Genomic DNA, 26,502 nt, shown 5'->3' on the forward strand with positions numbered 1-26,502 from the left:
AAACAATGTTGTGGATGCCCCTGTATTAATTGTTTAGAGAGCTGTCATTGGAAGTTGGGGACTGGGAAGTCACAAAAGGCTCGTTTGCCTTCTGATCGTCCTTCATGGAGGCTGCTTGGTCTGAGATAGAGGAGAAAGAGAGCTGGTCATGTTCCATTATATGCACGTGGTCCTCTTCCTTGTCCTTCTTCACATAAAACAGCTTCCTAAACTTTTTGAGCTCATGGAGTTCACAGAATGTCTCAAGAACCACCAACATCGCAATGAGGCCCAGCAAGAGGTAACCTGGGTACAAAAGGAAAAAAAAAAAAAAAAAAAAAAAAAAGGCTGTAATTGTTATCAAATTGAGTGGGGCTTGAACACTTTTAACCCTGTATCTTCCTCCATATATTCCATCCCTGCCATCTCTGAATATTATGTTAATCTTCTCACTGACCCAGTTTGGGCTGTCAAATCCAGCCCCTGCTCTCTTGCATTCTACAGTCAACAAGACTCCACATAATAATTTTTAAAAAGTAACAGTAGTGGTTTAGAATCTGTTGCAACTGTACCAGAGAAAAGTATGTAAAAGCATTTAATGAACTGGAATCTTAAAATTTAACTTAACAAGCTTATTGATTACACACTCTCAAAATATTTTTTAACTCTCAGACTGAGACCTTTAGAATCAGGGTTCCATATGACTAGCAGCTCATTATGCTCTTTTGTTTTTCACACAAAATGTGTAACTGAATTGGAGTAAAGGCATTAAAATGAGCATTTCTTAATCCCAATGCTTCATTAGATCCTTGCAACTCATCATTACAACGTATCAAGGATCATGACAACTTGAATAATTTATCATTTCAATGAGTAAATCAAGCAGAAGTGTATAATTATTAATAAAACATGCTCATCCAAAGGCTGAATATTAAATGTGCTGAAAGATCAACACAGATTAATTACTACAATCTACGCATGGACAATGCTCTGTTACCAAAAGGCATAAATATTTTACAAGCAGTTGCAGATTATTCACTAAAAATAACATTTCCTTCTCTCTTCCAGGAGCACTGTTAAATCAATACTGCAATACCAAGCGCTGATCTAAATCAACACTATAGCTAAAATATATGAACTGTTTTTAATCTTTATCTCATGAATTCAAATGGAATGTATGCATTAGCACAGGGAGGAAATAACAAAGCTATGCCAATTAGAAGGCATCTATAAATCTGCAATGAGAACTTTTAATCATCTCTGAAACACTGTCCAAGTAATCCAACACTTCATTTAGGACACCTGCATTTTCCTTGGAAAGCCTGTAGTAATCATTAAGAGTTTTCAGATCTGGGACTCCACAACTTTTCTTGGAAGAAAATTTAGGTTCAGAAAGAGAAAAATATTTTACACATTGTGTTTTGTTCCATGACTTGTTTACATGAGAGAAGAAAGGCTAATTCAAAAGTTACGACCTTGGATTATTTTGTTTCAAATTAGAAATACATCACTTTGCCTATTGGCTACTTTTTCCATTTAGAATTTCTTTCTATTTGTTTTCTAAGCATTCTAAAGCTTGAAACTGAAAAGTTGTCTATGTACTGAAAAAGAAAACTTGACTTTTCAGGTTAAAAAAAAAAATTAATCCCAAATGTCATCTTACAGTTTTTAAGGTTTCAGAATTTTTACAATGTATTTATTACGCATGACTTTTACTACTCAATCATTTAGCATCACCAGGTTAACTCTGGAGATCAGCAGGGTAAAAAAGCTTAAAAGCTACTGCCGGAAACATAAACAGGATGGGGAAATGAAAAAATCTGAAATGACCCAAATATTGCACTCCAGATGGGGCCTCACAAATGCAGAGGGTGACAATCACCTCTCTCTTCCTGCTGTTCCCCCCTCTTTTGATGCAGCCCAGGATATTGTTGGCCTTTCAGGCTGCAAGAGCACACTGCAGGCTCAGGTCTGGCTTTTCATCCACCAGAACCTTCAAGTCCTTCTCCCAGTCTGTACACATAGGTTGGATTGCCCTGACCCAAGTGCAACACCTTGCACTCGGCCTTGTGGAATCTCAGTAGTTTCATGTTAAGTTTTGGCTAGTTCAAGGACTTGTTTCCAGGAATGCAAAACACAAAACCATGCTAATGGACACTTTGACTACATTATGATTACTGGATCACGTATGGGAGTCCAGATAAAGACATGGTAGCCTAAGACACGGACCTGACAGGATGGCTTGCTGTTTTGGCTACTTAAATCTTTCAATGAGTGCCTCTGCTGAACCAGGACTGTGCAGACTGAAGCCAGATCAGAAACATTCATTCAGAACGTCAACACAGAGATCACTTTCTTGGTTCTACTTTTTCATCTAATCACTGATCACTGTGCCACTGCTCTGTGTCAGACCTAATTAAGCAATTATAATTTAACATTCAAAGTCTTGCTGTATCATCATTTCACTCTATTTGTATTACTTTGACAAATGATATGTCCTAAAGCCAGCTACAGCTAGCTTATGTTACAACTGGAGTAAGAAATTTTGCTCTTCTGTCCATTTCCCATTCCTCCTTTATCTCTGTCTGCCAGTCATCTCACCTTACAGGATGACCTTGGGCTACAAGGATCATTTTCTGACTCTGTGATGCTCTGTGTAATCTTAGCTCCACACGCTCCTATCCATTTTCATAACAGTAACATGAACATTTTTTTGCTATTATTAATAAAAGAGTATGTAGATATGTTTTAGCACAACAGAGTTTTGTTTTCAGATTCTCCTTTCTTAACTAGGAAACTGACTATTTAAAGCACAGTTGCCTATAGTTGCCTTCAGCTGCAACATTGCATAGTTACCAACAACACCCAGTTTGCAAGCTGACAGCTCACAAAACAATCACCAACTCTGGAAGAGACAAATAATACCTATTTTTTTTTAATTTTTAATAAAGTGTCTCTTAGGTAACTGGTTAGCTTGAACACTTACATGTAATTCCAATTTTATACAGCTCTCGGAATTTTTGATTGTAGCCTTCTCCTGGCACATAGTCTCCTAGGCCAATAGTGCTCAGGGAAATGAAACAAAAGTAAAAAGACTCCAAAAAATTCCAGTCATCTTCCAGAACAGAAAAAATTGCTGCTGGGATAAAGAAAAAGCATGAGACAGTGATGAACCCAAGGACCACAGCGTGGATGATGGCAACAATCTGCTTGGAGAAACCCCAGCGAATGTGGAAATAGAGTACAGGTCGCCTGGTGACGTAAACAATGATGCGCTGTACCACTGCTGTCAGGAAAAGCAGCGTAAAGGGGATCCCGATGACTGAGTAGATGATGCAGAAGGCCTTCCCTCCATCAGATAAAGGCACTGTATGTCCATAACCTAGAATAAAGCAGAGGGAAAACAGGCTGAGTCAAAGCTTAGACTTCATGTATCCATTTCATATTAGATATACTGCGTGAAATAAAGAATAGCGATGGGATCTGCTGACCTGGCTTACGCAGGTAAATGGACTCTAAGTACTGACAAGAAGGAAATCAAAATCCAAAAATATTCTTGTATTTCAAAATGGTAAAAGTAACTATATCAATGCTTATTTTTAAGAAAAATGTAACATGTACTCAACAGCAGGAAACCTACAGCAGGAAAACTGCTTAATTCTGGGTTTTCCTACTGACCTTTTTGCTTAGTTTTACCAAGTGATGCAGCAACTTCTTTTACTCACCTTGTCAAGAAGAATCATTCATACTCCAGAAAAGCATTCCTAGATCTACATAGTAGTAAAATGCTCTAAGTCCTTATGTGAAAAACATTGAAATTGGACTTAAAGCATTTAAATCAACACTCCAGACTGTACGCTTCCATACTGCCAAGAACTGTTTAGATAATAAAGCATCCAGCATTACAAGCAGAGCAAAGATTTTCACAGGAAAACTCAGGGGATCCAACCACTGTGGCTGGATTTCTGCCTTGTTGTTTGTGCTACAAATACCAACAATCATTTGTTTCAAGTGCAGGAATCACAGAATCATAGAATTGCCTTGGTTGAAGAAAGATCATCTAGTTTCAACTGCCCTGCTATGTGCAGGGTCACCAACCACTAGACCAGGCTGCCCACAGCCACATCCAGCCTGGAATGTATCCACTGTTTTTTGTTGTTGTTGTTTGGTTTTTTACAAGGCAATCAAGGCACATCTCAATTCCACAAATGTGTGGTACAATTACACCTGTACACAGCGCTAGCAGCTATGCCATCAAACGTGCTCAGCCTGGTTTTAAGTGCAAATCATGGGTGCAAAAAAGAACAGTAAAGCTTCCACTTTCTGTTCTACTCCATCCCTAGAAACGCTGGACATCTAAACTGTTTTTGACTATGAGTAAGTGCTGAGCTGACATTTGCTTGGCCTTCTCCATCAACACCTCAGGCCCCTCAGAGATGTTCCAGTATTCATCAAAGCAGATCCCATAACTTCATATGTAAATGATGGCATTTGTTATGTATTTCATTTAACATTTTATCCTACTCACTTTCCAGTGCTATTTTATGATCTAGTTGCCCAGTGGTTTTTCCATCCTTACAACCTTAATTTTGTGTCTTTAGTCTCTTTTCTAGCTCATCTACGAACACGTTAATATAATTGAACAGCACTCATCCCAAAAAAGGCTTTTGAGGAACATTCCTTGTGACGGAATCACAAAATTACCAAGATTGAAAAAGACCTTCAAGATCATCCAGTCCAACCATCCACCTATCACCAACAGTACTCACTAAACCATGTCCCTCAACACAAAATCCAAATGCTCCTTGAACACCTTCAGGGTCGGTGACTCCACCACCTCCCTGGGCAGCCCATTCCAGTGCCTGACCACTTTTTCAGAAAAGTAGTATTTCCTAACGTCCAGCCTAAATCTTCCCCGGTGCAGCTTGAAGCCAATCCCTCTAGTTCTATCACTGGTTACACGAGAGAAGAGGCTGCCCTCTAGTTCTATCACTGGTTACACAAGAGAAGAGGCTGACCCCCAGCTCACTACAACCTTCATTCAGGTAGTTATAGAGAGCAATAAGGTTTCCCTGAGCCTCCTCTTCCCCAGACTGAACAATCCCAGCTCCTTCAGCTGCTTCAGTCATCTACTTCAAGAACTAACCATTTTCCCCCACTGTTTTTTTTTCTTCTTTTTTCTCTGTTTGTTTAATCTTTCTCTTATATTCATGCCTGCTTTTAGCCATTTCTGCATCTTTTTGTTGCTTCCTTGCACCGTTACTTCTTCAGAGAAATGGCTTTCTATGATCCTTCTATAAAGTTCATAGCATGCACTGGTTCTACGCAGATAATAAAACATATGCCCATTTGCCTTCTCAGCAAAATCTTTAACATTCAGAAGCCTTAACAACTGCAATCCTAAAACATTTTTATTTTTATAAAATCCTAAAACTTTTGTTATGACAAAGGAACCTCACGAAGACAGAATTACTTACATTCTCTTTATTACACTGATTATATTTAGTCTGTCAGAGAGGAGTTGAATGGAATTACTTTGGGGGACAAGAGTTAACCTGCCCACGTAGCATCTCTGAGAACTGGCACACCGATTATCAAGACAGAGTCTAAGATTTATGATGGGCTGTAATTTCTTATGTATAATCTGAACATCAGACTACAATCACTTCCTTAAAAACACAGACCTTTGAAAAACCAAACTTTCAGAAAAGCTGCCAAAACACAGCAAAGTGACACTGAGTTTAAAGAATATTATTTATACCTAACTCCTTCTATTGACTATTCGTAAGTTAGAAGCATCATTCCTTCCAGAAAACTCACACAGAAATGCATACAAGACCAGCAGTATATGCCATATTAAATAAGATCAACACTCCATCTAGTTCAGCATCCTGACACGGACTTTTACTTGATTGTTCATACAAAGAGCAAAACTTCTCAAGATGTGCATGTCTGGTTTTCAGTTATGTCTGTGTATTGGAAAAAGTCTCCTTAAAAAATTTTAACTCTTATGACTTGGAGAACTTCAGCTGTTGTGAGTTTACACAAATATACAAAACATCTCTACGTGCTTGGATGTAGTTTTGAATGACCCTCTATTCTACAAAATTTCTTATTTTAAAAAATAATTTAATATGCTTTAACCTTTTTATATTGACTTTGTTGCAGACAGTCATACAGGTCAAGTACGTGCTCAATAAAATTAGCAGACAACAAACACCTACTACACAGAATGAAAGAAACACTACATTATGCAGCAGATCTATACATGCCAAACCATCTACTCAGACTCAAATTATCTCCTGGGAAAGGTATTTTGCCTTTTCTACTTCTATCAGCCATGCATTGGGAAAAACAAGTGAACAACTTTAGGGATGAATACATAAGCAGGTAGTTAACAACTTCTTAGCACACCATCAGATGTAAACCTCTCTCCTTTGTATCACAGATGGGAAAAAGAATTTGAAGGACTGGAAAAATAGGCAAAAACTGGTTCATAGATTAAAAAAAGCGCAAATCAGTAGTGCTGTGCTTCTGCTAGAAAGGACTTTTCAGAACTTTCACTCAGAAGTTTGAGACACTTTAAAACAACTAGAAGACGACATTTAAAAGTTGTTTGAAAAAAAAGCAGAAGGAAAAAAATCAAGAGGTCACAGTTGAGTTTCTTTAAACGAGTCTGAGAACTCCGATGTCCAGCCGGGACAGAAGAAGGAGAAGAAAATCCCTTTTATGGTGGGCATTTTTAAACAAAGGAAATCCATTTGCATCACATTTTCGCTGCCTCCTCAGTTGAGCCACTAATGGAACTGAATTTGTGTGCACTGGGAGGAGGAAGACATGCTGTAAACCGAACTGATTAAGTGACCTGGGTCAAAAAAATGAGGGAAAGTGAGGAGACAATTTGCTTGAAACTTAGTTCGTTTCTCTAATCAAAGCTTATGGTGCAGTCCTCAAGCAGCTGCAGCAGCCTAATTAGGAAGGCGACGAAGGGCGTGGCAGAAACTGCTTAAGACAGTTTTGTCATAAAGGAAATCATTAAGTCCTTGCTCACACAGCAGCATTAAGGGTGATTTAAAACTCCCCAGCTGTAGTGATTTGATTTAGTGCTGCTCCAGCTCCCTCCAACGATACATCCCTCCAACGTCTCTAGAACAAAAGCGATAAAAAGTATTCAAACAATTAAGTTAATCATAAAAACTACATCTTTCCCATAATGATTTTGCACCTCATCACTTCTCAGAAAAGAGAATTCTATTTTGCCAATTACAAGTTACAATTTCACTGTGAAATTACACAGGTTTCTTCCAAAGCAAAGAGACTCCAACATACTGACATGCATCTCTGTACTGACTGACTGTACACAGCTTCAGTTCCTTCTGAAACCATCTTCTACTGCGTCAATGCCGAAAACTATTAATTCCTCAGAACCACTGTCCTGCCAGCTGAGTCTGGAGTTAGCTCAGAAAGAACTGGTTCATATAATGAGCTCATTAATGTTGCCTTCTGCACCAAGAAAGGTGGAAATGGCATTGAACGCAGTGAGTTTTGTAATAAGATTGTGTAAGTCACTTGCGTGGCTGTAAGGATCATCTGAATCAAAGGTATCAACCCAATGACATGGATATAATGGTACCTACATTTAAAGGTGGCTTCAAAACTAATTTCTACCAGAACAGTTGTACATCAAAGCATTTATATCTTGGAAAGTATATAAAGATTACCACATCTGCTCTTACACAGGAAGGAATAGGAAAGAAAGAAACAGATCTAGAAACTCTGCCCACAGATTTCAGGAAGAGGGGATGCTGATGAATAAAACTGTGGAAAATGTCTGAAGGAGAGCAAGGAATATTCCCCATACATAGGTAAATAACATTGTGATAAAATATTTGCTTTATGATCTTACATTTGGTATTGAACCGCCAAAGGGTTTGTATCACTGCTGGCAAAAAAACACTCCTGTTTAATTCCTGTCCTACTAACATGCCATGGGTCAGCCTAAACACAGACACACTGATCTACTGACACATAACACACCCATTTTCAGAAAGCACAGCAATCCTATGTGAATAGTTTAGTCTGCATGAGGTTTTATTGAGCTTGATCTTTGCACAAGATAATGCTTCTGTTGGGAAATTACCTCGATGAAATAAATACTTTGCAGCAAAAAATTACATTAAAATTAGTCAGTTTTTAAAAAAATAATATATGAATAATTATATTTTTAAATGTATGTTGTAAGCATTTGGAACTCAACATACAAATAACTATTCAAAATAAAAACAGTAAGAAAGATACCTATTATCACACTAGAAACACAGTGGAAAAGGAATGATTATAGTGAGCACTGTGAGACAGAGTCTATACCAGCATCATCACTATTTAACCTACCTCCCTTTTTTTCCCATTTTTAAAGTAGCAGTCATCAATGAGAAAAACACTTAAAGAGCAATTTTGAGAAATAAAACAAAAAAACCCACAAAACATAGTAATGGAGATCATCATTAAATGGCGCAGTATGGGAGAGAAAAACAACAGCATGTGCATATTACAATTCCCTTTTGGAGAAGAACTTCTAAGCTCCCCATCTCAAAATCAGCCTCACATTTTTTCATACATTCTCACAGAATCAGAATCACAGGCTGTGGTTGGAGGGGACTTCTGGGTCCATCTGCTCCAACAGAGTCTGGCTCTGTCCACTTAGCACTCTCTCTTCATGTATTTACAACCACTGATTAGATCCCTCTAAGTGTCCTCTTCTCCAGGCTAAACAGCCCCAGATTTTCTTGATGGGAGGGGATGCTGAAGTCCCATCATCATTTTTGTGGCCCCGTGTCTCTCATATGCTGGGAAGCCCAGAACAGGGCACAAAACTTCAAGTGTGGTCTCACCAGTGCTGAGCATTGAGAAGGATCACCTCCCTCCATCTGCTGGCAACACTCCTCACGCAGCCCAAGACACCATTAGCCTGGATGATATTAAGACTGCCCTACATCACCATACATACCATGAAATACTCCAGATGGGAAACCAAAATTGTGCCATGTGCATGTCTTTCCAAGTCCTTTTATTTTCTTTCCTATATCAATTATGCATCAAGAGGAACTGTGCCACTGTAAATATTCAGAACAAGTAACAATAAAACACAAATATCCTTTTGTTTCTGTCTCCAAATTCTGACAGACTTTCATATGAATTATTATTAATCTTTTCTACCAAGTAGAAATGAAAATTTAACATATTCATACAAACTAGGGAAAAAAACATTATTGAGGATTGATGAAAAATAGCTTTGCAGTACTCCACCCTTGAGTTAGCTGTGTCTCTATCCACAAAATAGTAATACAGCAGTGCATGTTAAAAACATTTTTTTTCAATTAAGTACAAGTGACATAATATTAAGCAGTACAACTACCCTATTACCATTTCAATCACCAAGAGAAAAGCTGCAGCGAGTGCAGGGGGGGCCTTTGAAAATTATATACTTAGGAATGGTAATTTTCTATTTAAATTTTGACAATTTTGATACCCAGAGGCAGCAGGAGAAATAACAAGATGTCATGAAAAAGGAAATCTTTTGTGTTTCACTTGTTGACAAAACTAGTCCTTTAAAATAAGAAAATAGCTTGGTTGTGCAACAAGAGCTGAGATCTTATTTTAAATTTTTCATCTAAATTTTACAAAACAAAACAAAAACATTTGATCCTACTATCTAAAGCATCGAGTATATGCCAAGTCCTGTCCAGAATGTATTACTTTAACTATAGGAATATCAAGTATAGCAATGGAAGAAATAAAGGTGGAAAAAAGGTAAGACTTGCATAGCCACTTTGTTTGCATTAGCACAGTAGATGTGGATCTGTACAGCAGAATAACTGATTGCATAGGCCTAAGGTCATTACATCAGATTTGCTTTACTTTTTTCACAGAGACTGGATGCCCATTTTAGCAGTTGAGGTGCACTTCATAGCTCTTCAATGTTGCCTCCTTCTGCTTTGTTCCACTGAAGAGAAATCCAGTTTGCATGCTCCAAGGCCTGTCCATGGTGCATTCCACCAGTGGGAACGATCAGGAGACTTGGTTCAGCAGCACACTCCTGACCTGAACCAAGGCACTACTGCAGAAGTACCCACACAGGGCTAGGAAATCTGGTAGACTGCAGCAGCCTTCAAAAGGTTTGAAAATTAACTTAAAAGTACCTCTGCAGCATCACCTCCTGCACTCACATTCAGCAGGCCCCTGGCAGAGCAGTTTAAAAGTGCAGCTCCTATATGAGAAATGCTTCCTTTACTCTGATAGGCTCCAGTTTTCATAGGAAATACCTTCATTTATAAATAGTTTCTGAATTGCCATGACGACTCATACAGATGGAAGATCAGTGATGACAGTATTAACATTCCATGGGGCTACCTGAACCACAGGTCGCTCAAGAAAATACAAGGACACTCCATAATCTGGAAGGAAACTAGACATAACTAAGTCAACCCAAACAAACACTAATACTTCCTTAATTCTAGCCTAATTCTACACTTTTTTCCACCACATGGTTCACTCCATGTCTCACTCATCATATCATGCGTGCCAATGCAAAGATTACAGCTGGATGGGCACTCTGAATGGCTAGTAATATTTTGATCATTTACTGTGACTATTGTTTTAGCCAGTTATTACCTATAGTTTCTATTTAATGTAGTGGAAAATATTACCATCACTGCTGTACAGTTATAATGATGAACTAGTCACACACCAGTGGCTATAAGGAAGTACTCAGCACAATGCTGCACAGGAAAATGAGTTCTACCAGAGCTGTGCAAATGGTAGTTTCACTACACAAGCCAAATAAAGCCAAAAAAAAAAATCAAGTACAGAAATTAGTAAGTCCCTTCCACACCCCAGATGATTATTGGTGAGTGGCTGGTGAAGTAACATTTCTTTTCAGTTCAGGGTTAGAGAGAAACACAGTTCAAAAGGTAATAACTTTACGTGAAAAATGAGAGCATTCTTTCATGTCGCAGCCTGATACAGGATCTCCCTAATCCTGCCTGGATACATTACATCTGAGTAAAGCACTCATCAGCAGCCCAAGAGGACCCTCAAACAGTCTAAACAAAAGCAGATTGCTTGCCCCTACAAAAGGGCCTGCTGCTTGAAACTACGCAAGGCTCAATTTCCAGGGCTATTAAACATGCCATTAGAAAGGACACATGCTCTATAGGATAAGCTTGAGTTCTCCAGACGCTCAGCTGGTAGAGCTTTCCCATTTGCCATGTGTGAACACAAAATCAGCTCTTTTTAAATCCTACTGTAAGCTACCCAGTTCCTACAAAACCATTAATTGTGAAAATTCTCCAACAGCATGCTAAACCTTGAGCCCAATGTGAGGTTTGTGGGGGCTGGACAGAGTCCTGATAGCTTCAACCATGTTTTGTGGAGAAATGTGCCATTAAGGACTCCATGTTCTATGTGTACACAGTGCTCAAGACAGAAGCAAAGACTGGATACATGAGTGTATTCAGCAGACAAGGCTGCTAAATCGATGTGTCAGAGCATTCAGGCTTCAATTCTATTACAGATGACAGTCAAAAGATATGCAGGCATTGCTGCGCTTGCTAGTTAAAAACAACAGCAGCAAAACTTACTAAGGTTGTTTTAAAACCTGAAGTACATAAATATATTATATATATTTTATACTGTATATACTATATACGTATACTGGGATTTGGTTCCTCTTAGTGTTCTTCTGGATTTAAGACCCTATAAGGGTAAAATGCAATCAAACCAGAATTCTGTTGGTGTTTGCCTTCCTCCCAGCTCTCAATAACAGCACATTGCCAGAAATATTTATCCAAAACCAGAGCATCACATTTTTAAAAGTGCCACTAGCAGTCATTGAGCATAAGTAATGCAACATGCATCTTGAATCAAGAGTTCCCCTGAAATCTCAGCTTCATAATTCAATGAGGGGGGAAGAGGAATACAAAAATGACAAAAGTCTGCTGAGTAAAAGACAACACCAACAGGTCAAAAGCAAGGTTAGACTTCCTGAGGGCTACTCAGAGAATTCAGCAAAGAGAATTCCAGTTATTGTTTCATTAGCTTACCTGCCTGCTAGGCAACAGATGGTAGAAAAATCTGTTCCGAAGTACCCCCTCCCTCCTACCAGACTACTTTATTATGCATTTTTCCTAATAGAAAAACTGCCTCAGAAACTAAAATTTGATAAAAGAGAAATGTGAATGGATTTTAGAAAGGAACATCTACTTGTAGTTCTGTGAATGTTAGAAAATGAAGCGAGGTTTTGCACTTATCTTTTGTTAAGGGTTTTTGCTCTGCTAGGTTTAACAACACTCGTGCAGCAATATTGCACACGTGCGTACTACATTATATATATATATTATATATTGCAACATAATATTGCATATTACGATCATGGGTTTTTAAAGCGACTGATTGCCAAGATTAAAAAAAAGCAAAGAAACAGGTTTATTAAAAAGCTTAAGAACTTCAACATCAATTCTGAAGTATTGAAAAAGGTACAAACCTTTCTGCAGTTCTTCCTGGGATTCACAGCCCAGAATGTTCAGTGTGGAGGAAAGATAAATAAATCTTAACATGGAAAATGCTTTCGCAAAACAGAGAATGCGATGTTACTGAATAGATTTAGTCACTACTTTGTACATGACAGTGATCTTCCCATTTCATGTGGTAATTTGGCAAAATCATTGTGATACATTCGCCTTGACTACAGCGTAAGTGATATACCTTGAACAACAGTAATACTTCCAGATTTCATCCTTAGATATGGCAGTCTGCAACAATGACACCTACAGAAAAATTCATTTCAGTAGCTTAGGAATGTACTTAGCATTTAAGTGGCAGTGAACCTGTGAAGATACACACATTCTGAAGAGACTAGCAAAAGAGGGAGCTGCTTCTGTCTCAGAAAACGTCTGGAACCGTGGTTTCATTTCATGCTGCAATTTTCTCTTTCCCCACCTCCTCTAATTTTCCTGAAATGGGATTTAAAATTCTATCAACTACTTCAGTCTTCCAACATCTGAAAGACACTGTTTACGCGTGCTATACTACAGGGATGTGCCAGCTGCCACTGCTGAGCCCAGCACCTGTGCAGTACAGTATTCAGCTTGAAAAGAACGAGTCTAGTGCTGCTTACTGGCAAGGGGCTTCTAAAAATTGATAATGAGCACCTGGTACCATCCTGAATTTATCTTGGGAGGTGTCAAAAGCTTTGAATGTGTTGCAGTGGCACTTACTGCAGTACTTTCATCACATCTAATTAGTGAAGAATACCTATCTAGCTTTGCTAAGTTATCATTTCTTGCACTGAAATGAGCCACAGTTGTTCTTCCTATCATCTGGGAATAAAAAGAAACAACCAGCTGCATATTAGTATGCTTCCCACCTCTACTCTGGAACAAAAATTGCTTTATTGCACCATCAGGAAGAACAGAGCATGAAAACAGTGAATGAAACTGGCATTGTGAGCAGTAAAGAATTATCATGCAGCAATGAAAATTAAGCAATTTCATGCTGGGAAGTTGAAAACAAATCCGTAAGCAGCATATTTCCATTAAAATGCAACCTCACACGGAAGAGAGTGTTATCTACTAAATACAATGGGGAACAGGAATTTATACTTCTAATCTTGCAGCTTATTTGATATGTGGAACTCAGGAAAATGACTAGCACCAGCTCCCTCATTTGGCAGAGAAAGTCACGCACTACTTACATATCTTCACAAGATGCCTCAATATTTCAAACTCAAACCAATCAGATGTGACAATGCATTGGCACATAAATAAATCCTTTACCTGCAGTTTTAATAGCTACTTCTTAGAAATGTGAAGAATTCAAAAACACAAAGAGCAAAAAAAGAAGCAAATCAACATGAGCAGCAGCAATCAGTGAATCAACTGACCAAAATATAGAGAACTAAACTGCATCAATCTCCACTTTCACGGAAGGTATGTTTCATCTGGAATATTTATTTCTAACTTGAAGTTAACACAGCTTCTAAAATTAAAATAAACAGTTTACAAAAGGGCCAAATTGAAATATTTCTCAGATGAGATGGCTTATTTTAAATCACAGTCCTAAACGTGATGTTTGACAGTACTCTGCTATCTGCATACAGTCTAGCTGGATATACTCACCACTTTATGTTCAAAACATAAAGACACACTACAAAATAAAGAAAATACTTCAGCTGTCATGAGAGCTAAGCCACTGAACTGTAAGCAAATTCTACAAATATTGAATATTGGATAATTCACATGCTTAGAACAGCCCATAATAGCAAACACCAACTGCAGCCATAAACTCAATTAGTCAGACTAAAATCGGGATACCCAGGATTATCACTGCTGTTTATGTGCTACCAACAAGTAAGAGGAAAGCAAAAGGAAAGAACAGCACTGTAGTTGCACATGCTATGGTGAAGAAGCATAGATAGCTTTGTTCAACTAGAAATTATTTAGAAATAAATAGCAACGTAGCATTGAGAAAGGCAAACTACAGATACAAGACATTTGGACAAAAATATAAAGATATGAACAGAGCAACTTCAATCACCATCAAACACCAAACTGCCTGTTCAGACTAATGGTAATTTATTTTAAAACGATGTTTCTTTAGTTTGCTAGCAAAATGCCTCTTGGTCAGATATTTGACATCTTTGGAAATTCTTGCAACTACAGTAACAGACTTCAGATCTCATTTCCTTAAGTCCCAGTATCTTAAAGTTACATGTGCATGTGAATCTGCCTAGCAACCACTCAGCCCCCTTCTATCAGTGCATTTGCAAATGGCCAACAAGAAAAAGGCTAGACTGATGCAACCCATGACTAAGGGAAGTGGGATGCTGTAAGCAGGAGCTCTCAGACCTCTGTACATTGTGGGGAGGAGAAGGTGATAAACCGGCTGGTAATCCCAAAATAAAGGCCTGGCACTGAAGAGCCCAGGTCAGCAAAGTGTAAATTGACAGTTCGCACATCTTACCAAGGGAAGTATTTCTTTGCAAGCATCTGGCCCTAGGAACACATCCTGGTTTCTTATAATCGTCAATGATCAGGATTTATAAAGAGTAACTAAACAGAGTAGCATGACTGCATTAGTTCCCTATTAGTTTCAAATATGATGAAATTTATCATATAATACTAATTATCTAGTGGGAAAAAATACAGCTTCCCTCAAGATCCATGCATCTCAGGTACAGCAGATAGATTCCTGTCAGGGTGTAGAAATACTTCAGTGATGGCACTTGTTTTAACAAAGAGAGGAGCCCTGTAAAATTTTTTCAGTTTTGCTAGCTATCATTTTAATCTTGCTTGAAATAATGCTTCTTCACAAGGCGCAGTCAGCAATTGTCTGATGCATCATCAGTACAGGAAACACTTTCTTAGGTTGCTGGCCCCTTTCTTACATCTGCTGTCAATTTAGCTGCACGCTTTGGATTCTTTTCACACTTTCACCAAATTGTTACATGAGGCACCTGATTTAATCTAAGATGTCCTGCTGAGGAAGAAAATCTTTTCCCTTTGTGGGTCTACCCCTATTGCACAAGTTGTAGCTTATCTAAATGCAGCAACTCAGAACTAAGTAATCCTGCAGAAAGTGATTACTTTTTTTTCCTAGGCTGATAAGCTGACTCGGCTAACTCTCCATGGTCCAGGAAGCAATAGACCTAGCACAGAGAATAAGGTAGGGCCAGAGGGTGGCAGACAGGAGTCCAAGCTGCGCTCCTTCCAGCAGCAGAGTTGTTACACAGCTCAGCATATTTGATTTTATTTCATCCTCATAAAGGATGAGTCCGAGCACAACTAAGCTGATGTCTCAATGACTCTTGGAACAGCCCAGAACAACAACCTGAGAAGCATTCAGTCACTGAACTGGGCCTGGTGTTACCTTTTTGGTTTGGCTGGTGGCCGCTGTTCCAGACTTGGCAGAGACTGGAGCCAACTACAATTCCAAATAGAAGCTTGAGGAGACCATCCCTTCCCTCTCTGCATTGATGCTATAACTAGGGGTATGAGGTGGGGGAGGCTGGCCTGCTCTCTCTTTTTTGCTGCTGTTGCCCTTCTCGGTTCTACATCACGTGGAGCACCATGGTGGCAGGCCAGGCACTGGATCCAAACCTGGTTATCTTTCTGTCTGCCTTTATTTCTCTTTCTCCTTTTCCTCTCTCTTTCATAGTTATTAAGTAATGCAAGGCTTATTTGAATTTCCTATCAAATCCAACAGCTTAGGTAGATAGAATTGTGGGAAGGCCAACGCATGCAGGATACCTGTTTTGCAGAAGTCTCCTATTAAAATTTATCTTTTTTCCTCTTCTGTATGGATCTTGAATACTGTTTTACCTTAATCTAACCAGGAGGATTAGTGAATCCTCCCTTTCTTCACGGACAGGACGTGACACATCCTGAACAAACACTTTGCTATGAATAAGGACAGGCAATCAGCAGACTAAAGCTGAGCAAACTGTACCTTCTTCCCACAAAGGCTACTCATGCACCTGAAAAGTTATCTGGGCTGTATTAGCTGATAACAGTCTTGTTATCTGCACTGAGTACACAACGGTACAACCTCCTAGCTGGGAGTGGCAATACTTCTGCAGTCTCCATTGAAAAAAAATATGGAAGTACGTATTACAGACTGATATGGAGTTTTTAAGTCCTTGTTCAAGTACCTGCAGTTTTCACTACTACTACTACTGAAGAGGAAAAGTATAACTGCCAAAAACCAGTAACAACAGCAACAAACCCCACAACCATCCAAAGCAAGAAAATGACGTCATGAGGAAGTGTATTTGCAAGATGGAAAAAAAAAAAAATCAGGTTACAGTAAAGGAGCGTGGCCCAGGAACAAAGAACTGCAAGGCAACATCACATGCTCCTATCCCGATCACTCCTACACAGTCTTTCACAAATGTCTTTTCTCCTCTTTGCCTTACTTCATCCTTTTGCAGAATGCATACAGAAGTGCCACTCTATCACATAAGACACGGAACATAATGAAAGTGCTCCAGAAAGTAAAGCAGTACTTGGATGCAAATGCTTCAGTATCTACTGACAGAAGATGGTTCAGAAACATCAGAGATTATCACCCTCTCCCTCTTGAAATCTACAAACACGGTATAATGCAAGGGTAAAATCTGGAACTCAAAAATCTGTTAATGATGTTAAGAGAGTTCCTAGTTTTGGGTGAGCTCCATTACTAGTAACAATATGTGAATGACATTTTCCTCTAAGCCGCGTGCAAAACTGTCAGATGGCAATTACCCCAGAAAGCTTGACCTGAACACGCAATTGTTTCAATTAGTACAAACAGCTGCACTGAAAGGTCTGACTAAGAGATTTTTGCACTATAGATAGGCGGAATATAAATAAATAACTTCATAACAAAGTAGGGCAGGAACTTGTCCTTCCTCAGATTTTCTCTTTTCTTATCAACGTGAATTGCTGATTGACAGAACACAACATCAGACATTTCTGCACACTGTTTGCTTGCCTAATGGGAGTTACAGTAATGGGGGAGAGGATTTTTCAAAGGACATTGTTTAACTCACCTATGGGCATTACCATCTGTTATATAACAGAGCTTCATTACCAAATGCCAACCATTCAGATGATTGACAGCATTCTACATTTGTTCCATGCATCATTCTAACACTTCTCTGTAGCGACATCTTTCAAACAGTAACAACACATCTTTGAATCTTAGCCATCTTGGAATACTGAGACAGCAGTATAGTAAAGTTAGGCCATAAAAATATGTTACAAGACATGCTGCAAACTATTTAAAATTTAATTGCCCAGTAGATCATACAGCCTGAAGATTCCAAAATTCTAGGAGAAATGATAGTTCTACAGTTTGACAGTTTTCTCATTTGTGTAGGCTTCAACAGGAAAAACTTATCCCTTTCTTGTACAGTGTATGGTTGGTTAACAGCTACTTAAATAATTCAGAGAGTAGAGATCTCATGGCCTTTTCATGTTAATGTTCAATACAACAAGAAATCTTCATGGCTTTTCTCAGCCTTTTATGAAGTTACACATAAAGATTTGTACGCACAGTTGTTGCTTTCCACTACAGCTTTAAGGCCATGACTCCTATGAACTCAGCCTACTTACTACAGGGGAACAGGCAAAATTATAGTATTAGCCTTGCCTTTGCATTTGGTGACTCTGAAGGAACAAAACCCTTTTCAAACTATATAATAAACAAAGGAAAGCACCCACTCTAGCTTGCCTCTGGACTTTGGCACTACTATGCATTGTATGTTGCAATGTCTGAGCCTGGCAATCATATTTTAAAATGTGTTCCTTGTAGGTTTAAAATAACAAAGTAAAAGTCCAACTGTCACGTAAGAGATAATTCAATACAAGCTTTAAGATAAAAGCATACATAAGTCCCACTCAATTCAGCACTACCATCATCTTTAGTCTTCCATCACTTTTTCATCTTCTTGCTGTGAAATCATATTGCATTTTAAACCAATTACAGTAAGTATTCAACACATGCACGTAACAAAAAGGAAGAACAACTTTGTAAAACAGTAAATTTTACAATCACTGTTGTTTGGCTGCTTCCTTTTTCCTCGACACAGAAGGCTTTTGCCCTGCAATTCTGTACGTCACTTAGCTTCAGGACACCAGGTGAGTCACATTTAGGCACATTTAGGAAAGGAAGATTCAAAACCAGACATGCACTTGTGCTAGAATTCTCACAGGCTTAGCAATTGGGAAGTTTTCTGTAGATCAAACTACTTTTCTCTCTCAAAGGTACGAAAGACAAACCCTGTGCTCATGCTTTTACCCTCACTGCGTGTTTCTTTAAGAAAAACCTGGCAAATAGCTTCTACCAATGCTGCAGAAAATATTTAAGCTGAATCAGATGCGTAGCTTTCTATTTTAATGGCATACTACCACATCAATTCCAACTGCATGCAGTTCCTTTACTGTAAACGCTGAAAAATATTCAACATCTAAATAAAATATTTTTGTATTGATTTAGAAAACGACTCCTTTTATACTCACCTCAGCATAACAGTCAGCAATGTCATATAGCAAGTACAACAAAGAAACAAAGTTCCAAAATATAAGTGCTTCCTGATGTTAATTTTCATTTTCATTTGTAAAAGTCAGAACCCTGAAGTTACATTCATCTATTCTTGAGATTAAGTTTCTGCTTACAAAAAAATAATAATAATTAGTGCCTTTTTTCATTGTACAACATATTACTCAACCCTGTCATTTCAGTACTTCCTTTCCCTGAAACTAAGACACACTCTTGCACTGTAATAGAGGACAGTAAAAAGATGCACAAAGTCTCTACTCTCTGTTAGCTTAACACCAGCCCAGACTCATGATTTTTAAGAGAAGGAAACTGCTATTAAAGTTTCTGCTGGTACACAACATGCAAGTTTGGTGGAGGACATCGCCCTGCTTTCTCTCATGCTAAATAGTGGTGTGGAGACTACTGGGTTGGTCTGTTCTGCTGGTGAAACCTGTTTCCCAGCCCAGCCTCACTCCCCTGCTGCTGTCAGGAAGCACTACTTAAGCACTCTCATTGCTTCCACATCTTTATTTCTCTGAAGCCTCGGAGGTACTGTGATACTTTCTGAAACTTAAGCTACTGGTATGAAAATCAGTTGAGAGCCATGGTAACACTGACGATCATCAGCAGGAAAACTCACCAGTTTCACATCCGTGCTTTAGTGGTGGCTGGGGAACCACTTGGATTGATATGAGGGTTTTCTCCAAGTTTTCATTCTCTGTTTTCAGAGAGGAATGCACACCTTCTTTCCAGTGGAAAGAAAATTCATGTGTTCTTGAAAAAGCCACTCCAATACTTCTCTGAAGCAAAGCCACTAGAAAACCTTTCCTTCATTTCTTTCTTTCTTTCTTTCTTTTCCAGTTTTTAATTACATTACCTCTTTGTCCTTTGAGAAATGCAATCTTACAAAAGATTTTTGCTAGGTTCTCAGGTGGAAAAGCAGCAGACCACAGGGTCATCACCAGTAACTACTCTAGAATTGGAACTAAACACTGTACGAATACTGTAACCTTTAAGCAGCTGAAGTCAGGTCCAGAAACACAACTGGAATTTAGGCAGCTAATTCTAGGAAAAAAAAAGTTATTGCTACTTTCTACTCCTGAAATTGCTCAGGTATGCCAATCTTTCTCAAATTGAGAAGATTTCATTTCTGTACATGCCAGGAAACATTGTGGTCTTTGTATGGTTTAGCAGCTTGTAGCCTACTTTATAATTAACATGGAGCAGGGGTTCAACCAGGAATTTCTCTGGGATTGTGATGTTCTTCTATAAGGAAAAGTACAGATGATTAAAATGACACAGTGGATCAAAAATGAAACAGAGAACAAAAAACAGCCAACAGACTGAAAAAACTATAGATTTTAGAAAATGGCTATTTTGAGTTATATACATGTGGAAGTGAAAATCGCATTCAGTAATGGCTAGGAACTGCAGGATTTGGTTATTAACTGTATACACATTAGAAGTCCTGTTCTGAAGGTGTGTGTAAGTTTTAGCTTAGGATTCAATTTGGAGATGTCAGCAGAATGACAATAAAATCTCCAACTTTGCAAAAGGATTACAAACTTTTTAACAAAAGGCAGATTTTTGAAGAGATTACTCTTCCTTTCAAGACATAAGTATCAGAGGAGAAAATAAAACCGATCAGAGTAATAATTAGAAATAATAAGAGGGAAATTAGAAGCCACATTATCTATCTGTGAGAAACTGCAAATAATTTTAACACATCAGAAATAGAGAAGTAACAAAATTAACATTTACAAAAGGAGTCAATTAACAAGCCCAGGATAGAACATCATCAACTCAGTCCTGACCCCAGTTACACTGTGTATCAAACTAGGTTCAATGGACTGCTTCATTCATTTTTTTTTTTTTCTTCCAGAAGAGAAAAAATGACCTTAGACCTAATACAGAAGGATGAGAGAGGCAGCAACAATAGTCCTTCCAGTGTGGAGAGCTGCTGGAGTAGCTCCACACCACTGAGATGAGAGCAAGGCAGGCAGCACAGCGGGATGCAGAAGTGAGGACAGAGCAGGTAAGGGCAGCACTCCATCCATCACCAGCCACCACTGCTCCGAACAACAAAGCAGTAATGCTATTCCATAGCTTCTCTGGTTTCTGCCAGGATTTAGCCTGTACTACTCATTGGCCTGCAAATTATAAACACTGGATTAGAGCTAGGGTTGCCACCCTTTATTTCAACAAGTACAAACCGATGGCCGTGGTCACATGAGACACCTGCAATTACAAGCCTGCATGAGAAGACAGACCCGGATATCCTCTCTGCTACCTTCTATGTCAATAGAGAACAAGGGCTTTGTCTCAGGCATACAAGAGGTAATGCCACCAGGCTATTGGCTGGAACTATCACCTCTGGTAAGTAAAAAGCAACTCACATCCTGAAGCATTAAGAAAAGGATATTTCCTTCTCAAAATGTTTGCTGTCATTAATTTTTACAAATACTGGCATTTTGGAAATAGTCATGTAAGTGACTTATCTGCCTCAATCTCAGACAGGCTGATGAGTTGGAGGTTTTTTGTTTTGTTTTCTTAAACTTAAGTCCCTTATCTAATAGTTTTAAATTTGAAGTTGTTTCAACTTTGTTTAATGTTGCCATGCATTCTAAGACAGGGATTGTGACACAAAGCATCCAATCTACCTTCTACCTTATTACATCCTATTTGTCTTGTTTTCTCTTACAGACTAGCACTGTATGTCTTATGAAGCTGTTTTCTCTCTTTTTCCTCAAGAGAGGAGAAAACCATTAGTTCAAATCTTTGTCCTGAGAAGAGCATAAAGCAAACCTCACCTTAAAACTCTCCTGTGCCCCAAATGAAAGCACTCTGGGGGTGGACTGAAATAGGGCAGTGGCAAGTCTGGAGCTGCTCTGCAGTCAGTAAAAATGGAAATGTACCCCAAGAGGAGAGCAGACACACAGGCAGACAGAATGACTCCTTCACTCTGTGCATGATTACTGAAGCTATGAGGTGGGACTGGACATCACGCCTGATTCTGGAAGGGTTGGAGATTCATGATCCTTGAGGTCCCTTCCAACCCTGGCCATTCTGTGATTTTAGGACCACCTCCAGACCAATCTGTAAGGAGACAGCTACAGCAAACAGCTACAGCAAACAGCTATGGCTGTTTCTCCAGTGCCAGCTAACATTAAGCCATTCTCCAGGAGTTCGTGTTCAAATTCCTCCAACCAAAGGAGGGAAAAGAATGTGGTTTCCTTACGTCCTAAATCAACATCCAAACAGTCAGCACATTGAAAAGTAACCCCGCCTTGGCATCTTTCTCCGACTCACCTCTTCATTTCTTTCACTTTCCTTACTGAGGCTCCAGCATAAAGAACATTCCACCACACACTGCTGCACAATCTAGCTTTGTCTCCTACAGCATCTTGAGCAAACCACATTTTCCTGTGAGTGCTGTTGCTAAGTAACTAGTTACTCCTATAAGAGAAATGAAGTTCCCTCCCAAAGTTTAGCATCTCCACCCTGGTGAGTAGCTGCAATTTATCATAGGTATTTAAATGATCCACAAGTGCTACACACAGGGGCAACACAAGGAAGCCTCAGTTTTCCACTGGAGACAGAGATAACCAAGTTTAAACTATCATAAAGTTTGTATTTTTACATACAAGAGCAAACAGACGTGGTTTCAACGCAGTCACTGCTACAGCCTGCTGAACCTTCACCCCCAGCCCACAGCAGGGATGTGTTGCAGTTTGTGGCTGTCTTGGGGCAGTCTGCACACACAGCCTGTACGAATTTCTTCCAAGTAATAATTACCTTACTGTTTTTATTTTACAAATGGCATCCATTGAAGAATATTCCAAAATTCTTAACTGGCTTTATCATCTTTTTCAAGGCTTTTTTTCTAGTTAGGATGAAGCCAGTGCACATAAAATGAAAGGGAGGGAACAAGAAGTGGAGTTCGGGGTGCTGAGATCAAACTTTCCCTATGCGTTTTATATGCATTTGTTCACATGACGAATGGCAAATTCCATCAGCTGAACCTAAGGAACATCCTCCAAATGCTCCTTGTGATTTCATATTGCCTCTCCTAGCCTAAAAACATGGTACCATCAGTTGGGACCAGCAGAATTGCATCTGTCAAAAAACTTTTCACCTTTCTGTTAAATAAAAACTCTCTGTAATAAGCAGACAACCTGATCTGTATACTCAGTGGCTTAAAAAAAAAAAAAAAAAAAAGTTAATGCTTGTTCCAATAATTCAGGCAATGCTAAAATCAGCTACACCGCAAAACAGTCAATGCCATTACTGGTATCAGCTGATTAAGTTTGCATTAGTAGTGTGAGCGATCATTTTGGAGCAATGGAAAAAACATGGCATATTTTGTATAGTACCACCTGACTGCCAAGGCTTGGATCTCTGGAAGGGCAGCACTCTGGACAACTTTTAGGTAAATTTTTGAAGCTCTTCTTAATCAAAGAGCTTCTGCTACTGATTTTAGTGAGGAACTCAATTGTTCAGGTTTTCACAGTTCAGCTTCCCAGCATAAAAGCCTGAACTCATTCTTCTCAGGGAGGCTGACCATTACACCCATACCTGAAAGACAACTGTTTTGAAAAATAAGTGCTTACAAAAACTTTGGCTAAAGGAATGTTGACTCAAGATTTTCAAAATACCAATGAACCTGCTATCTGGAACCAAGTGAGCATTATGTAACATTAAGCCAACACGGACAGTAAAGGGAAAAAAAAAAATAACAACAATCAACCCACACACCAAGAAACTGCCACAAACCAAAACACCGTCATTTAACAGCTAGGTATTTCCCCTCAGTTCAGACTGAAAGAAATGCAAAAGAGGCTGAGTCCATAATAAGTGCTTCTAAAAGCAACGAGAAGTTGTAAGATGGGCATCTGGCTGGATTTCCAAAAGCACCTTCCTAGGGGGAAGGGGAGGAGTAAACCTGGCACACTGCCTGCCTCTTTGAGGACTGAGCAAAGTCAATACTTTTGCTCTCGGTGCTTAGTAGGGCGGACTTAAAAATACAGCTTCATTTTTAATAATTTAGCATGCACAGGGACATCAGTGTAGATGTCTGTGGGAGGCACCACTAATTCATCAGAGACACTTCTTACACAGGAGAATTCTGCAGCTCCTGGGAAATCAGGCGCGGCTCGAATGTCCCCTGCTCTGCCCTACAGCCATTTGCGGGCGCCTCTTTGCTATGACCGTCACAAGGCAGCCCGACGCCCTCCTGAAGCCAAGGGCAGGTGAGATGAAAGTTACATCAATGAGATCAACTCAGAGCCTCTGCACCCCGACTCTGTGCAAGGCACACAAGAGTCTCTTCTTGCCTCCATTGCGAGATGCTCCAAATTCGACGCTGACCCACAGAACCAGAGGGCTACATTCAGACTGACAGAAAGGCAGAACGTCGGATCTCTGGCGGAGCAGCAGACGCCCCGGTGCTGGCTGTGCCGGCGGTACCGGCCGGCCGAGCGCAGCTTCCAGGTGCGGCAGGGCAGCGCGCTCAGACACGGAGGCTCAGCGAATTAAAGACGCGCTCTTTCCAGGCACCCACCCAGCCGTTGTTTTTTCCACAGCCAAACGAACGACGCCTCGGCTCGCCCTGCCTCGGTCGCTCCGCCCGCGGCCGGGGGCGGCCTGCTCGGCGATTCCCCTCCCGCCGCAAGGCCCCGGCCCGGCCGCGGCCCCGCGGGTTCCCGAGAGGCCGCCCCGCTCCCCGCGGCGAGAGGGGCCCCGAGAGGAGCCCCGCTCGGTGAGGCCTCCGGCGCCGCGCGGTGTCGGGCCCGCCGCCGCCTTACCCGTGGTGGAGAGCACGGTGCTGGCGAAGAAGAGCGAGGAGGTGAAGTCCCAGTTCCAGTTGCCCGAGGCGTTGCTGAGCACCGAGACGCCGTAGTTGCTGGCCTCCAGCACCCGCAGCAGGAACTGCTCCAGCTGCTGCTCCGACAGGCACGCGTGCTCCACCAGGAAGCGCTGCTTCAGCTTGCCCAGCTCCTGCCGCAGCAGGTCCTCGTAGGGCAGCTCCACCGAGGAGAAGACGACGGCGCCGAACACTAGGTAGAGCAGGTAGCCCAGCACCAGCAGGGCGAAGCACCAGGCGGAGCGGTGCTGCTCTACGAGCCGCACGCAGGAGCTGCCCGCCAGCGACTGCAGCATCTTCCCGGGCCGCCGAGCGGGAGCGCGGCCGCTGCCGCCTGCAGTTGCTGCGCCTGCCGGCTCGGAGCGCGCGGAGCGGCGCTGATGTGGCGCTCACGTGGCGGCGCCGCGCAGGTAGCGCGCCCGGGGCCGCCCAACCGACAGCCGCCGGCGCGCCGGGCGGGACGGGACGGCCTACCCGCGCCCTGCCTCTGTCGGCGTTCCCGGGAGGACGCTGGGCGGGAGTCCCGGTCCAACCCGCTGGGGCGGGGCGGCCGGGGAAGCCGGGCAGGGCGCGTATCCTCCTCCCCTTTGTACGCAGGAGTGCGGGAGATCCCCCCGCCTCCCTTTGGAACGCGGACGCCAGCGAAAGCTTTCCCTCCGCTCAGCAAAGCAGGAGGGGGTGATGCCACAGAGCTGCCACTCTGAAGCAGGACGCGGAGCTGTTCACCTGCGCGATGGGTTCACCAAGTAGCTCTGGCGGCAGGAGCTGATGGCCTCCGTCAGAGCCACGACGTAAAAATGGGACCCTTTGGGCTGAGGTGTGAAGCAGGGAACCTACAAAAGCCCCATCCAGGCTGAACTGCTCCGATTCTTTGCTTCATTCCCAAAAATCCTCACTCTTTTAATAGCAAGAAGTGTGTGGCGGTGTATATAAATAGCTCAGAGCGGTGCCCACAGCGAATAGAAACACAAGTACAAATACACAAGTCCATCCAGCCCTCTGTGATGGTCCAAAATGAAATGTCTTAAGCTTCATAGAATCACAGAATGGCTTGGATTGGAAGAGACCTGAAAAGATCATCTAGTTCCTCCTCCTGCCATGGGCAGAGCTGTCAACCACTAGATCAGACACTAAAAAAAGGAACATTTCAGGAGAAAGGTGCACATCTTAGATAGGCAGCTGCCTCATGGCCCTCAAAGAAGTTTACCCTACATGAAAAGAAACAGCACGCACTCTGGCCCCTCTGGTGTACCCCAAGAGTGCTGAAGGCAGCTTCTGGTAAAGGAAGCAGAGTAGGTCCCATGACCATACCCAGCAGGCCACACCACTGCTGCCTACAGCTTAGTTGTGCCAGCATTTTGCACCCCTTGTTATTGTGAACTCACATTGGCATCCTGAAAGCACAGAGCTTGAATGCTTGGACAAAGTGTGCCTTTCAATGCTGTGGGCAGTACACACCTGAGAAAAGCAGATCAGGTGCCAGGAGTGCAGGTGTGCTTCAGCCTACAGATGTATGTGTGCTGTGCTTGTGTATGCACCTTCTGAGTGCTCATTCCATCACACAGCCAGGGAGTGAGCCCTATGGA

The 26,502-nt window shown here is 41.0% G+C and overlaps 1 protein-coding gene across 1 annotated transcript; it reads right to left on the reverse strand.

Moving 5' to 3' along the window:
- Positions 1-25: 25 nt before the first annotated feature.
- KCNK1 (potassium two pore domain channel subfamily K member 1) lies at positions 26-25,212 on the reverse strand (the record flags this gene model as incomplete). The annotated part of the gene is made up of 3 exons (XM_079532851.1): positions 26-285; positions 2,966-3,361; positions 24,858-25,212. 3 exons carry the CDS (start codon positions 25,210-25,212, stop codon positions 26-28), a joined length of 1,011 nt encoding a protein of 336 aa, XP_079388977.1.
- Between the last annotated feature and the right edge of the window lie 1,290 nt (positions 25,213-26,502).

This window comes from Tetrao urogallus (genome assembly GCF_951394365.1).
Source record: "Tetrao urogallus genome assembly, chromosome: 2".
Taxonomy (NCBI): Eukaryota; Metazoa; Chordata; class Aves; order Galliformes; family Phasianidae; genus Tetrao; species Tetrao urogallus.